Source organism: Toxorhynchites rutilus, chromosome 2 (assembly GCF_029784135.1).
Source record: "Toxorhynchites rutilus septentrionalis strain SRP chromosome 2, ASM2978413v1, whole genome shotgun sequence".
In the NCBI taxonomy this organism is placed as follows: Eukaryota; Metazoa; Arthropoda; class Insecta; order Diptera; family Culicidae; genus Toxorhynchites; species Toxorhynchites rutilus.
Window position 1 is genome coordinate 324870534 of NC_073745.1, and position 16305 is coordinate 324886838.

The following is a 16305-nucleotide window of genomic DNA, read 5'->3' on the forward strand; positions in this document are numbered from 1 at the left end:
TCAACTATCGTACCACCTGACAACCGCGTTTCCTAGCAACCACCTCGTTTTTGTTGATGTCGATGGTTTTGGCAGTATCTGTTTTGTTCCCCCGAAAACAGCTTTAAATATTGCGTGAAAATAATATCTGCCCCGTGAGCGAAATGTTCCAAGACAATCTAGCGAATGAAAACCTGGTCATCGTACCTCCGGCCCGTCCCAAGCACACTTCGCGTGATTGGGCCCTGAACAATCGCGCCAAGAATGTGTTCTCCGTGAATCAGCAAACGCTCGCCGAACGGATCATTTGGTAAGTTCGGTCACTAAGTTGGCGGCTGCAAAACAATAACCTCGATTTTGTTGCCCTCGTTTCCCGTTTGCGTAACAAAGTGAGAGTGAGCGGTTGATCGATGAAACGAATTTCACCACCGAATTGAACAAAAATGAATCGGACTTCCGACTGGAGGAACGCATTGGCGATATCAAATTTCGACAGGACGAACTCAAGAAGCAGAAGAAGGAGGCTCACGTGGAGGAGGAAGCACTGAAGGTGTACAAACAACGCATCATTGACGCTATTAACACACTGCAAGAAATCGCACTGCCGCTCTGCCAAAAGTGTATCATCCTGCGGGAAACCAGACAAGGAATTGATCTGGTGCTCGATGATGTGGACAAGGAGCTCAAGAGGGAGCTCAATGTGATCCAGGGAGTGATTGAGCTGTTAAACAAACTGATGGATGAAGGGGTGGAGCAGTTGAGGCGGCTCCGAGCCGCCATTTATCTACTGGATCGGGATCTGTCCAACAAGGAGAAATCGGTACAAATTGACGAGAAGAACATCGAGCTACGATTCAACCAGATGGGGATGAAAGTTTACGATGGGAATGTTCCATTGGATCCCTAGTAAGTACATACTTTATGATAATATTAAGGATTTCTGAGTATGAGACTTAGGTAATTCATGAACGAGACAAATTGCATTTTCTTCTGGAACTCCATTTTTCCTTCCGTCACAAACACCGCAGTTCATTGCGGTGTGGGATGTGTTGGCTAGATTAAACCTCGATAGCATGTACCGAATCTATCTTCTCCTTAAAATTTCTTATGTGATTATTCATATTGTCTAAATTTTGTAATATAGACTTCTATTTCCGAAATCATGTCACTCTAATAAGTTCAAGATATTTGCCAGTAATCGAAGAATAAGTGAACGTGTAAATATAGAAAAGGGTAGGGTAAATGATCTTGGTTTGTCCAATTTGGGGTGTTTTTACGCAACTAGTAAATGCAAATCGATTTTTCTTCATGAAAATCACACATAATCGATACGAGTTTGGGTTTGTTGAAAAGCCCCAAGTCTCTAGTTGCTAATACTACCATAAGGTGTTGAAATTATTCAAATTTTTATGTTTTTTAACGATTTTCCTTAAAGAAGAATTATGATCATGGTTTGCCCAAAAAAATGATCATGGTTTGTCCGGTTTTAGAAATCTCCATTTTTGAATGAAAACATTCGAATTCACAATTAGATGTTGTATTTATCATTGCTTGAGTTTACTGTCATCGTATTGATTCATTCATAATTTAGGCTTTCTTCAGAATATTGCCTTTTCTTGGGCATTTTAGAAGTGTTCACCTCAACAGAATCAACACAGAAAACCCATACTTCTGCTATGCGCGAAGCACACCATAAACAAACATAAACAAACTGCAGCGCGCCAAGCGGTTGCCATAGAAATCATGTGGACAAAACAACATTATTGAATTGGACAACTCATGATCAGAATTGAGTTCATCAAAATGCGTTAATTTAATGGTTTAGCTATGTAAATCCGATACAAATGGTGAGCAAGCATGATGTGTACAATATTTATAAGTGTTGTAATCCAGGAAAGGTCTGAATACGTGCCAAATAATCATCTGGTGATCGATTAAAAGTTAGCTAGAATGAGGGGCGCATTGACACAAATAGAAGGTGTATTTTATAATCCTTTAAAAGATGTGATTTCGTAAAAATATACTATCAAACTACTATAAATCGTGTAAAAGGCAATTTCATTTATATGTTTCGAAACATTCGAAGGCCTTATTTGACACAGGAGCGCTGAATTAGAGCATTCATGGTGGACAAACCATGATCATATTTTCGACTGAACAAACCATGATCATATTTTCGACTGAACAAACCAAGATCATTTACCCTAAATGATCTAGGTTTGTCCGATTTGGGGTGTTTTTACGCAAATACGTTTTAGTAAATGCAAATTGGGTTTTCTTCATGAAAATTACACATAATCGATACGAGTTTGGGTTTGTTGAAAAGCCACAAGTCTCTAGTTGCTAATACTACCATAAGTAGTTGAAATTATTCAAATTGTTGTTTTTTAACGATTTTCCTTAAAGAGGAATTATGATCATGGTTTGACCACCTATGATCATGGTTTGTCCGGTTTTAGAAATCAAAAATTCGAATTTTCAAGTAGATGTTGCATTTCTCATTGCTTGAGTTTACTGTCATCATTATTTTTTTTATATAAATCGTTTATTTTTACAGGCTCAGTTACATTAGTTTAAAGGAGCCGAATTCTACTGTCATCATTATGATTCATCCATAATTTAGACTTTCTTCAGAATATTGCCTTTTTTGGGGCATTTTAAAAGTGTTCACCTCAACACATTCAACACAGAGAAACTTTATCTCTGCTATGCGCGAAGGACACAATAAACAAACTGCAGCGCGCCAAGCGGTTGCCATAGAAATCATGTGGACAAAATAACATTATTGAATTGGACAACTCATGATCAGAATTGAGTTCATCAAAATGCGTTAATTTAATGGTTTAGCTATGTAAATCTGATACAAATGGTGTGCAAGCGTGATGTTTACAATAATTGTTATAATGCAGGAAAGGTCTGAATACGTGCCAAATAATCATCTGGCTCGAATAAGCTCGAATAAGGGGCGCATTGACACAAATAGAAGGTGTATTTTATAATTCTTTGAAACATGTGATTCCGTAAAAATATACTATAAAACTACTGTAAATCATGAAAAAGACAATTTTATTTATATGTTTTGAAACATTCGAAACCCTTACTTGACACAAGAGCGCTGAATTAGAGCATTCAAAAAAGTGGGCAAACCATGATCATATTTTCGACTGGACAATCCAAAATCATTTGCCTTAGATTGTTTCATTGCGTGCTCAGTTACCGTATAATTCCGCACCATGATTCACCATCTAGCTATTTTCAACAATGTTTACAAATTTTAACAGCTGTATTCACGGGTTATGGGCCCTATTCCAGAAGACGAGACGAGCAGATGAGCGCTCGTCTCGTTTGTTTTCATATTCCAGAAGCCGAGCTCGACCAAAAACAGACGAGTAGCTCGTCTGACTCGACGACAGTTTGGCCTCGCTAGCCGATGAATCATTCGAATCGTCTAGTTAGTTTGATGTGTTTGTTCACCTTGTTGATTTAAAGCACCACTTAACTCATATTGCATAAGCAATTTATGTTTTAAACTGCAATCGTCAAATTCAATTCAGTGATTGCAAGGTTATACAGATTTTCAGATGGGCCTTTTCCAAACAACACAACCAAATGTAAACATTGAACTCATATCCAGGGATACCTGATAACTGTTTTGATATATTAACACGGCACGAAAAGTGTCCTCACATCAAATTCAACGAGAATGAGTAATTCAAAACAACTACTTTATTGAAAATACATGCATATAGATTTAAAACTTTTCATGATAAATCGTTGATTAGGTGAATAAACATTGCCCCCAATAAATCCTTAATAATAAAACGTCTGAGTGATGAAACCATATCCTCGAGAAAAAATATCAACTAAACCAATAGATATATGAATCTTATTCTTTTTAGTTATGTTTTTAATATTTTGGCACTGAGAAAAGAGTATCGATTGATCAATTTCAAATATGTTTTTTTGTTTTTCTCTTCTGACATCACTGATCATACCGAGAAAAAGTGAATGAAGTGTCTCCAGTCTACCAAATAAAACATTTCAATGAAACTCGTGTACTGGAATAGGATATTTTGCTCGTCTCGACAGTGACTGAAGCTGAGACGAAACGAGACGAATTGCTCGTCTCGTTTTCTGGAATAGGGCCCTATGTTGAAAAAATGCCTGGTCATACAGCCCCAAGCAGGTATGACCATTCCGCCCCGTACATTTACGCTCAATTAAAATGAACTGATCTTTTACATGAAACGGCAGTGCAGCGCATTAAATCAGTGGAAATGTTCAGAAATAATACCAGTACGAATTGATATAAAGAGCAGAGTCATAAGTGTACAGAGCTTATTTTGTTAACTGCTTTTCTAATATGATTTTCGTGATAATCAGTCAGTGTGAGATTTCTTTCAATATCTTCTTTCTTTCTTTCTTTGTTTTTAAGAGGCTTTAAACTTTGCAGTTCATTCGCCTCTATTCAATATCTTTACAAAACAATTGAATTTGAATACGGTTTACACGGAGATACTTCATGAGAGTATTTCTAACACAATTGTTGGAAAAAAAGTGTCATTGGTTAAGTGACAAGCCCAAACGAAGAGCGGCCCATTTCGTCCCGCCCGGTCATATTGCCCCTATCTACCCTATACATTTTTTTCCAGTAATAACACCGACCCGGAGTGGATCAAAGTGACGAACGCAAACATCGAGAAAACTGCCAAAGAAATCAACGCCGGCCAAACGCTGCGCTCGTACATCGATCAGCTTCTGAAGCAGGCCGCCGAAGATATTCGCGCCCAAGTGCAACGCACAAGCACCGCTTTCTGCAAGAGGATTGCCGAGATGCGCTACACCAAAATTAAGCTGGAGAACGTCCACAAGGAGACGGTCCGTCAGGTGAACGAGCTGACGAGAAATGTCACCAAGCTGGAGAAGGAAATCGCAGAGAAGGAAGGGTATGTTGCGCTGGCCCAGATGAGAATGGCGAACAGAGCTCATCGACCGGGGATAGAACTGTGCAAGGATAATGTTTATAATAGTTTAAAGAAGGAGTTGGGTGGCCTGAGGGAAACAGTCTCCAAATTGGACCGAATGCTGGTGCAATCCAAAGCGACGCTGAGATATTTGCTGAATACTCAGGTAATGCAAGAGGAAGAGATTAATCTTAAGACCAGTTCGCTCAAAATAGATGAGGTTGATTGTCTGACGTTAAGAGAGAGTCTGAAGTTTCAAAACTTTTGAACCGTTTCGGAGCACAAATTTGCAATTTGCGTGTTTTGGTGAGCACAAGGATTTCTTTCGTGTGTTTTAATAAAATCGATAGTTGACTACAATTTATGGATTTATTTATCTATATTTTTTCTGAATAGAAAGCCTGTATTATTCAGACTCCAAAATACTCAATGAAAAAAAACGATTTCAGTAGTCTAGTATTGAAGAACGTGGCTTGAGTTCAGCTAACAGTATCTTTCGCAGGATTCTCACAATGATATAATTCAAAAAGGTTTCCTAAATTAAATAGTACAAATGATTTTTTTCTTTGACTATCACTCAATACGGATATAAAAGCTTCTTCTGAGTCACGACTGCATTGTGTGACGGATTTCTAATATTATCGCCACATTGCTATGACCCGAAAAACGTATTTCAGAACTACGTTGAAGCCTAAAGCTACACCTCCAAAAAGAGATTATTTCATGGCTCATCAAAGGGATGAGTGTGGAATTTTACCACTAAATTGATTGGAAATCGTATAAAAATTTATATACGATAGTCGTATGAAATTTAAAACAATAATGGGGAGGGGGACGAAGTAAAGAATGTAATAACTGAAACAAAAACAAAAATATATCTATATCCATAAATATTGGCGTGCGTGTGTTTAGGTGGTTATTGCAAGGATAGAAATAACGAATCCTTCTTATCTTACGTGGATAGATATAGCCGATGATAATCGTTGGCTCCGAATGCGCAATTACACTTGGGACATTTGCGCTGTCGGGTTTCGTAGCGGGTTCGCAGGCAATCGTAGCAGAACACGTGGAAACATTTGGACAGTACGGCATCCTTTCGCTTGACCTTGCACGACGGACAGGTGAGGGTTTCTTTGTACTCACGGATTTCCTCCAGCATAACCTCATCGATAGTAGTGCCGGACATTTCAATCTTTTTCATACGTTCGGCCTTGCGTTTGAACTGTGCCAGTTCTTCCTGCAGACGCTTCGTCTTGTACGCTTCCGCTTCCAGCGAGCTGGTCTTCTCCGCGACCACCTGTTGGGCTTCCTTCATTTGGGCGTGATATTTTTCCAGATGAAGTTTCAAATCGGCTGCCGACTGAGCCGACTCGATGGCTTTCCGTTTGTGCATTTCCATCGCTTGCTGTCGAGTTACGAGTTCCTTCTCTATCGTTGTGACCGTATTCTGTAGGATGCGTTCCTTTTCCTCCAGCTTCCGCAGCACAACGTGCATGGCTTCGATTTGACTGTCGCGCGTTGTTACCTTGTGGACATGAGATAAAAATGTGTTACAGAATGCTAGTACAGTAATGTCTCGATTATATCACGCTAAAAAACTAGAAGTGGGCTATATCTGTGATATGATCGCGATGTAGACGTAGGACCACCGCTGGTTGAATCATTTCTCAGTCAATTAATGAATCTATCTTCTATATATAAAAATGAAGTGATGTCTGTCTGTCTGTCTGATTCTTATAGACTCGGAAACTACTGAACCGATCGACATGAAAATTGGTATGTAGGGGTTTTTGGGGCCGGGGAAGGTTTTCGTGATATTTTGAGACCCCTCCCCCCTCTCTAAGGGGGGGCTGCCATACAAATGAAACACAAATTTCTGCATTACTCGGAAATTAACCAAGCAAACGAAACCAAAGTTGGCATGTGAAAGTTTTAGGTTGCAATAAATGTTTCTATGATGGTTAGACAGTCCTTCCCCCACTCAAAGGGGGGGCTGCCATACAAATAAAACACAAATTTCTGCATTACTCGAGAATTAATCAAGTAAATGGGCGGGACGAAGTTTGCCGGGTTAGCTAGTGAATGAATATTTTTAAAGATTGTAGAAAAAATTTCCTATGGGTGTGTGAGTGGATGAGTATAATTACGAACTTGTTAATAACATAAAATTAAACAATTTTTTTTTATTTTTTTTAGATATCGTTGTGTCACTGGAACACCTAGCCAATTACCCAAATGTTTGCGGATATTCCATAGTTCGGGCGCATTTACAAGTGAACATTTTCTCATGACCACTCTATGTGAAAGCAAAAGAGAAACTGAATGGATTTCCAAGCTGGAATCCGCTTATATACAGATTTTTGCGATTATTTTCCCACCGATCATTACATCTAGAATATCGCGTTGATCTACCAGTTGATGATTTTGGCTTATTCCGTCTGTTATCTCAGGATGCAAAATAAAGCTAGGGCCCCTTGGTCATGTTGAAGCAGTTCAATATAGTGGTAAATGTACTTTGCAGTTCGTCCAGAGAGGCACTGTTCAATTTGTCAATGGGCTCGTTTTTGAAAGGGTGGACGAACTACCTGAATTCGAGAATGTTCGGTATAAAGGAAGCATCATTAATGTGGGTGAGGATCCAGACGAGAACCCTTGCTTTAAAAGGTCATAAATATTTTCGATTTGTCATTTCACTCAATTGAATCTTGATGCGATATTCGTTGCTACAAATGCTCCAAGACGCAGTGCTTTCAATCGAGCTGAACGACGAATGACTCCTCTTTTCCGAGAATTAGCAGGTTCAATACATTCTCATGATTATGAGGGATCTCACTTGGATGAAAAACTCAAAACAAGGGACCCGGAACTGGAAACGAAACATTTTAAGTATGCAGAAGAATTATTAGCTGATGTGTGGAATAACCTAGCGATCGAAGGACATCCCTTCAAAGCAGAATAAATTGAGTCCGAAAACTCCCAAATCAATGAGTACGATATTAGGCCGAGTGGTTTGCTCGTCAATTAAGGAGATCACATATCCTTCTGCAAGTAGTGGAATGTAACGACAGGAACTGATGCGTTGAACCAAGGTGTAGTTACTTTTGTGTAAATCAACATCAATTCATACCAGGCCATGTCCATGTTAGCTGGTTTGACGGTTTGAAAGCAACAATCCCAGCAGATGTGAGTATTAATTTTCCGTCTCTGTTTGTTCGAAATTCTATGAACATGTCGAACAATTCCTCCGAAGTCACTATAGTAGAACCTCGATTATTCACGAGATACTCTGGCAAGGTCACCGGGAGGAGGGGGTCATTTGTCGCAATTGTGAGAATGGCTATTGAATAACGAGACTGCGCGCCTGGAGGAAAAACAAATAGTACGTTCGGTAGCTTGAAGTGTCTGCTATGAACGTACGAAAACACTTTCTTGTCATTATAGTAGTTTGCGAGCAGCAGTGGTTTCAATGTAACGTGTTTTGTAGTGCGCGTCGGAAATCATGTGTGACGAAAAACACGAACAACAACGCACCTGCCCATAACGCGCTGTCGGTGAAGCAATTTTGAGCCGATAAGGGCATTCCAGTGCTCGAACATGCCCCGTACTCGCCAGATGTAGCCCCATGCGACTTTTTTCTATTCCTTAAGATCAAATCCGTGTTGAAAGGTACCCGATTTCAGTCCGTAGAAGAGGCAAAGGAAAAAGCGACGCGGCTTTTGAACGCCATCACAAAAGAAGAGTTTCAGCACTGCTTCGAACAATGGAAAGAACGTATGGAAAGGTGTGTGAGGAGCCAAGGGGAGTATATTGAAGGGAGCATATCGTTGTAGCGTAATTTTTAAAATATAACCCTTTTTCGTAACCAGTCTCGTTATTTAATAGCCATACCTCGTATATACCTGATTATCAGTCAGATCAGAAGTCTTCAGGTAAATAAAAAGTGTAGCTTTGAAACTAACTATTTCACAAAAATCTTCCGATAATTTTTCGAAACATACAATAGCTTAAGAGGGGACCCCGATCTGGAAAGTTAAAAAAATCGAATTTTTCTTTTTGCATTTTTGGAAAGCTGATGCCCTCAAAACTGTTGTACCAAAAGGATTTTTCGATATTTTATTTCGTTAGGAAGTTATAGCCAAAAGTATGCGATCACCTCAAGGGATTTGGTGTTGCAGCACGAATTTTGAAACGAGTTTTTTCTCGAAACCATGTTTTTTCAACTGGTGGTATCGATATCTCAGGATCTACTCTGCCAATTTGGCTGAATTTTTTTATCAGCATGCAGAAATGAATTATCCGAAGCGTTACACAGCCGTTTTTTCGATATTTCATTTTTCCGATTTTTATGAGCTTCTTTCTAAACAGCATTTTGCATGAAAAATAACTCATTTTTAACAAAAATGGCCGACATTTTGACAATTTTTCGAATTTTCAAAAACCCGTATGTAACGCTTTAGGTAATGTCCTAAAATTTCATAATATTCATTGGAATTCGATCTGCGACACCCCGTTGCGTTAGAACCGATACCACCAGTAAGATATCGATTTTCAGATAGCATCTACGCATCCAGCACGCAACAGCGTAATAATCATTATTCGTGCACCGAAAAAATGGAAAATACACTTAAACAATGACCAAAATACCCGAACACTTCACTTTACTCCCAACATCCGAAAAAAAAACGCGAAAATTCATTAGACAGGGGTCCCCCCTTAAGCTTTCAAATGCTGGACCTCTTTTTAAAAGTAAAACACCACTGAACTTAAACCATGCAGGTACTCTAAATTTAGGGGTAAACTTTTTAGCCTGCAAGTAAATCATTTCAGGAGGAATTCTATTGTTAAGTTTCGTTGTTCCAGAAACAATTTATAAATTTTTATTATTAACTATTGTTATGCTCATCTTCCTGGTGACATTGCGTATTTCGAAACGAGTAACTCGTTTCGAGATAATTCAAACTCGAATCGAATCTATTTTAGTATTATGTATCTTTTTCGAGTTATTATTCTCAGTGTACTAGATTTCGAGTAAAATTTGTCTCGAAAAGAAATGTCAACATTTTGGGTTTGTAAACAAAGCAAACTTCATGGTTATTGCAAATATCAATGCCGAAAAACAAATTTAATTTGAAATTATATTAGAATTGTGATTAAAAAGAAAAGATCGCCAAATGTTTTTTGACGCTCGCGATAGTGAAGAAGAGAGCACGCTTATTCCACAGAGGCGAAGTTGGGGGATAAAAGTGACTCTTTCGCTAAGTGAAAATGAGTGAATTTGTCTTATATACGTTTCCGATATAAATGATAATAATTATTCTTTTGTTTCAAAGTTTCGGCAGTATATCAGACTTAGTCGAGAAGCATTCCAAAAATTTCGAATACAACCGTGTTCCAAACAACTTTTACTACTACTCCTGCAGCTTTGAAATTAGCGGCCGTTTTGAATCTTCTGGCTTCTGGCCGTACCAAATTAATGTAATGAAGGAGAAAACTTTTTACTTGGTATGGCTCAACCAACAGTTTCATCAGCGTTCAATGAAATGATGCCACTTCTGGAAAGAAGCTTATGCGAAAAATGGATCGAATTGGATATAACATCGTTTGATGAAACAAAGCAATATTTCTTCGATAATTTCAAGATATCCGGTGTATTGATGGTACTCATATACCAATTCTAAGGCCTACGGAAAATGAACAAATGAATTGTGATTCCATAGTGCTGAAATAAAAGTATTGTATTTATACTCACATACTTGTACAAATGGACGTCAGGACCAAAAGAAAAGGCAATTGCAATTTTCTTTGATGTAAGGTTTAACATTTAAATCAACATTTCACTAACATTTTCCCATACGACGATCAACCATTTCTTGCCGAGACATTTGTTCTCGTTTCGAGTTGAAAATTGCTCGAACACAATGTTACGTAATGTCAAACTTTGCTCGAAACTCTACTACTGCCTTATTGATTTCGCTCGGTTCGAGCTCGCTTCGAGATTCATAATGGCAAAAGTGGTCGAAACGAACAAGAATCACTCGTTTCGAAATGCGAAATGCCACCCCTGGTATATGTTGTTTTACGACGCTTTTTCAGGTTTTTTCGGCAAAGTAAATCTTGACATAAATGTTGCGCCTTTACATAGCACTAGCTGACCCGCAAATTTCGTATCGCACAAAACGGATTTTTTGTTATCAATACCTTGACGTTTTCTTAATAAACGAACGTTCATGGGTCCAATCGCAAAACTGCGCATTGATTGATCTTCTAGTTGACCCTTTACAATTTCCTTCTACTATAAATTTCCTAGTATACCAAAACTCGTCATTATAATATCAAATTATTTTCAGACACAATTCTCGTTCCAGATTCTTCAATCATTTGGAAATAACATTTTTCTCCGTTACATGGAATACATGTTCGATACAGAAAATACAACAAAATGTAGATATCCCAAATCGGACGATTGCTAATGTTTCGCGCCTCCTAAAACCTCCACAAATCAAATTTGCTTCCGTTTACTTGATTAGTTCTCTTGTTATGCATAAAATTGTATTTCATTCGTACGATTTATTTCACACATTACTTTTGCGAAAAATTTGGATTTTCGTTTTTGTAATTGGTTGAAGATAGAATGTGCTATATATTTTTATATTTTTTCTGGAAAGCTGAGGTTTTTTACATAATTTTTCACATTTTTACAATCCGAATTTACATTCTACAATCCGAAAATCAGAGAAGTGTTTTTTTCATTGTCATATCTTAAAAACGATAAAAAGCATCTTTGATATCGAGATATTTTATGTAATACTGTATACTGAAATTTATGACTCTGCTCTTTATATCAATTCGTACTAGTATTATGTCTGAACATTTCCACTGATTTATTGCGCTGCGTTGCCGTTTCATGTAAAAGATCATTTATTTTTCATTGAGCGGTAATGTACGGGGCAGAATGGGTTTGGGACAGTATGAATAGGTATTTTTTCAACATAACCTCTAAATACAGCTGTTAAAATTTGTAACCATAGTTGGAAATAGATGTGGAATGATGGTGCGGAGAAAAACATCCGATCGTAAAAAATGATCACAGATCAGCTTGAACGGGATCAACGAAACAGTGAACAGTGGTACGTCAGTGCGACATGCATCCCTAGTACATTGTGTCCCGCGAGAAACACCTAAGCGTTATTTACATTGTGCAGATTCTTTGCAGCTCCAGCTGCTCGGATCATTTGATATTTTTTCACGACGGAGCAAAAAAACGGGCTTGTAGATTATATTCCCGCAATAGAACAACGGTTCTCAGGTTCTGTTACGACGAGGGAAATCCTGGCGTGTGATTTGGCCGAAAGAAATGATATTTCTCATCCTTCCAATAGCCGAAAGTAATTAGCCAAATCCTAGCAATGTGGGGAAAAAGGCAGATGAGCACTATAACTTCAGCTGAGCGCTGGGTGCTGAGCACTGAATAACGATTATAGAATCTTCCACAGGGCACCAGATGTTGCTACTGTGGGGCACAATTCAGTTCCTCTACGGGCGGCGATGGATAGAACCAATGGTATCGATGCAATTCGTGGGTACATAACTGCACATAACTGCTTTGAGTAACGTAAAATTGCAGCCCAATCACTTTGATCACATTGTTATTTATGTATAGGCAAACTGAATGAAATCCAATGAAATACACATGATAGTTGCAAAATAGAATGAACTTTCGTTTAATAATTTGTAACGTTATTTCCTGGCGAGAAAATGCTTAAATGATTCAATCAAGTTGATTCAACATGGCCATATTGCCCCGTATGGTGGTCTATTTTGATCCGTACTGCTTCCGATCGAGGGAAATGGAACAAATTTTCTAAAATGTAAATTTTCCACATCAATTTTTTTTAAAGCATATTCTTACAATGTACATCGATCAATGAGGTTCCAAATCGTGAGGTTTTTCCATGTAGCATAATTTATAAATGCTCCTTCATGATTTGGAACTTTTGTTCTATCATATCTACCCTACAATTGTAATATCGGTAAAATCGGTAATTTATATGGCTTCTTGATATGTTTGGAAACAAATATGGGCATTATCATCATCATATATCGTAAAACCGACAATAAAATAAAATGTGGGTTTTCGCATTTTATTCGATTTTAGATATACACGATGTATATTTAGATCGACATTATATACGATTATTGTTCCATTCCACTTTATATACGACTTGGAATACGCCAAGTTACACGATTAAGTACATGATTGCTTAAAATATTTTTTTCAGTTTAATACTTTATACTCGAACCTTTTTCAGTGATAAATTCGAGAGTGATAGAAACGTCCAGTGATATAATCTAGACGTAACTGTATTTCATTGAACCGCCGTGGCTTACCTGATCCTCCAACACTTGTTTTTCCTCACGCAACAACTTATGCATCTGATTTGCCTTAATCCGATCGGACATTAGCTTGAAGTTAGCGTCGTCCTTCTCCCGCAATTGTTGAATCAGTCTAGAGTTTTGTTCCTGCATATCCTCAAACGCCTGGCCCGTTACTTCCATCTCGTTCAGCAGAGCTTCCTCTTCCTGTCAAAAGCGAAAATTCGATTTACAAAAATGGAAGATTTTGTTAATTTGATATAGCAATACTACATGGGATCCAACGAAAGGCCGATAGCTGCTACTCCAGGCACTGTCCGGTTGCTTCTGGGTCTGAACCTGCTTCTGTAGCTCATACTTCTGCTCTTCCAGCTGCTTGATCTTCTTGAGCGCTTCCTCGTCCGCCAGCTTCTTCCGATCCTCCCGCTTGCTTTCCTGGAGCTTCTTCATTTGATTCTTTAAATCATCTATTTCGGCACATTTTTTCTTCTCGGATGCCATCAGCTGAACTTTGTCTCGCTGTTCCTTCGACACTCCTTTGTACATGTCCAGCAACAATTTCATCTCCTTCTGATCGTTCAGAGCTTTCTTTAGCTGATTGCGCAAATCACGCACCAGATCGGATTCAGCGCTTTTCGCTCGCTGATCTTTTCCATCGCCTTTCGGAGTACCAGGGGCTTCCACTTTGATTGGTTTCCCATCCGGCCCAATCTCCTCCTTCTTGATACCGTTCGGATCGCTGCCGTCGCCTTCCTCTCCCGATTCGGACTTAATCGCTCCCGAGCCAGGATCATTGGGATCTTCCTCTTTTACCGAGCCTTGGCCATCACATGAGCCTGGTTCATCTTTGACACCGGACGAAGCCGACGATTGATCATTCTCTTTTTTAATCTCCGCTTGCTGTTGCTCTTGGAGTGTAGCTAATTTAGCCGAAATTTCCTCCAGCTCCTTCCTCAGCTTGACATTGTCCGCGGAAACTTCCTTATACTTCTTCTTGTATCGTTGAACCTCCCCCTTCAACTGTCCGTTGTGGTTCTGAAGAGATGTAATCAAATGTCGCATTTCCCTATTGATGGGAGCTGTTTGCTCATTGACTGCCATATTCTGTTCAAATTCAATCCGTAACATCTCATACTCCTTGCGAATTTGTGACAGCACATCCTCCATTTGGATCATATCGCTGCGAACTCGTTTTTGAGCGATCAGCTCCTCGCTTTCCATCATCTCGATCTGTCGCAGGTGTTGGTTCTTACTTGTTTGCAACTGATTACGACTTTCGTCTAGTAGCGTTTTAATCTGCATCGACTCATTGTACAGCACCGAGAACTGAGACTGCAAACATTTATACTCTGTAGTCTCAACAATCACCGATTCCGGCAGCTGGCGGATGTCCATCTTCAACTTCTCGACCTCCTTCAATGCTTCCCGATGTTGCAAATGCAGTTTATCTAACTCCTGGAGACGATTGTTGGCTAGTTCCTTGTACTCTTCGAGTTCCTTCTGCAGATCCTCCAAATGTTGAGCCGCTACGCTAGTCATTGAACCACCTGCAATTTAAATTTAATTAATTTTAACACCTTGGGTTATGATAAACTAAGTTTAGTAAACCTTTAGTCGAGCTGGTAGTGGAAGTCGAATGCTTATCCTTGTCAGAGCTGGAGATATCCCCGTGAAGTTGATGATAAGCCTTCAGTTTTTCGATCGCTTCCGCCAGATGATTCTCCAGCTTATCGTTTCGGCAGCGCACCTTCTCCAGTTCGTACTGCAAGTCGTCAATTTGATTCTTCAACTCCGCCGACTCGGTTTCCTTCCCATTCAACACATCCTGAATTTCGCTCATCTTGAGCGAAATCGTGTGAAACTTCTCGTGCAGCAACGTGTTCTGCGTCTGGAGATTACGATTCTCAGCCATCACCTCCGTGTAACTCTGGCGTAACGTTTCATCGATATCCGGAACATTCGCCTCCGGATCATCCGATTCTCCCTTCATGGCGAGCGTTATCTTCTCGTTACGTTGCATAAGTCGATCGAATACTTGCACAATTTTTGCCACCGCCCGTTTGGATACCTGAACTCGATTCGCCAGCTTGTCGTCAAGTTCCTCCTTGTCCCAGGTGGACAATTGCATCAGGAACGAAGTGGTTACTTCGTTTTCGTCTGTTCAAAATAAAATACAGAGCATGAATTTTTCAAATTATCGTAAGTTTTTAGCTTTATATTTGAAGCTGAAATAAAGGCAAAGGGCAAAGCCACTCACTCCTGTTTTCCGACTCATCTGCAGTTTCCGCGTCGAACCGCTGCAGCAACACTCGAATGTCCTCGTTCAGCTGGTTCCAGTAGCGGTTGACCACATTCAGCACAGCATCGTCCTGGGTTTGGCGTTTTTCCAACTGCTCGATCCGGTGGCGAAGTTCCGCTTCGCAGCGGACCCTCTGTTCGATTCGCTGGGCAAGCTTTTTGTTCTGGAACTGTAGAACCTTGATGTCCATTTCTTCCAGTGTCGAAATCGGTCCGATCAGATGCGGCTCGAAGTGGACTTTTTTGATCGGAGGAGCGCCACTTGCGCTTCCCGCAGTGGCACCACTTCCGGCAGAATCATCAGCCGACCGTTTGGACATTTTGGCTGTTGATGGCCTCGTTTTGAAGGTTTAATAAGACTGCAATGCAAACCTACAAAGTAGTCGGTGAATTCGGGCAGTAAAAATGAAAACGAAAATTAAAGCTATTGATTTTTCATGCACTCGAAATTGTGTTCTCCATTGCGGAGGCAAAAGTGTCAAAGCCATACTAGGTCAGACTCAGTTCAACTGCATATAGTTCCGTTATTACTTAATAAGCTACAAAATTACCTTGATGGTTGCATAAATTTTATGTTTTTAACCAAATTTTAGCAATTTTTCACAGATTTCTGTTCAATTTTCCAGCATAACTTTAACTTTATCGCGACACATCAACAAGGCTGTACATCTTGAGAGAAAATGAAATAAGT

At 39.4% G+C, this 16305-nt stretch overlaps 2 protein-coding genes across 4 annotated transcripts; one reads left to right on the forward strand and one right to left on the reverse strand.

The window, feature by feature from the left end:
• The first annotated feature begins 23 nt into the window (after positions 1–23).
• Positions 24–5260, forward strand: LOC129768312 (tektin-1). The gene is made up of 3 exons (XM_055769863.1): positions 24–289; positions 370–885; positions 4632–5260. Exons 1-3 carry the CDS (start codon positions 144–146, stop codon positions 5209–5211), a joined length of 1242 nt encoding a protein of 413 aa, XP_055625838.1. The 5' UTR covers positions 24–143; the 3' UTR covers positions 5212–5260.
• A 38-nt stretch (positions 5261–5298) lies between these two features.
• Positions 5299–16305, reverse strand: LOC129768310 (E3 ubiquitin-protein ligase Bre1). 3 transcript variants are annotated; one of them, XM_055769862.1, is made up of 6 exons: positions 16166–16305; positions 15574–15986; positions 14925–15473; positions 13590–14863; positions 13332–13523; positions 5299–6468 (listed from the first exon to the last, which is right to left on the reverse strand). In XM_055769862.1, the coding sequence occupies exons 2-6, from the start codon at positions 15932–15934 to the stop codon at positions 5896–5898; spliced, it is 2949 nt and encodes a 982-aa protein (XP_055625837.1). In that variant the 5' UTR covers positions 15935–15986; positions 16166–16305; the 3' UTR covers positions 5299–5895. The 3 variants fall into 3 exon arrangements, with proteins under 3 accessions (XP_055625837.1, XP_055625835.1, XP_055625836.1); XM_055769860.1 differs by having other exon boundaries at positions 13587–14863; XM_055769861.1 differs by having other exon boundaries at positions 13587–14863; positions 15574–15973; positions 16166–16292.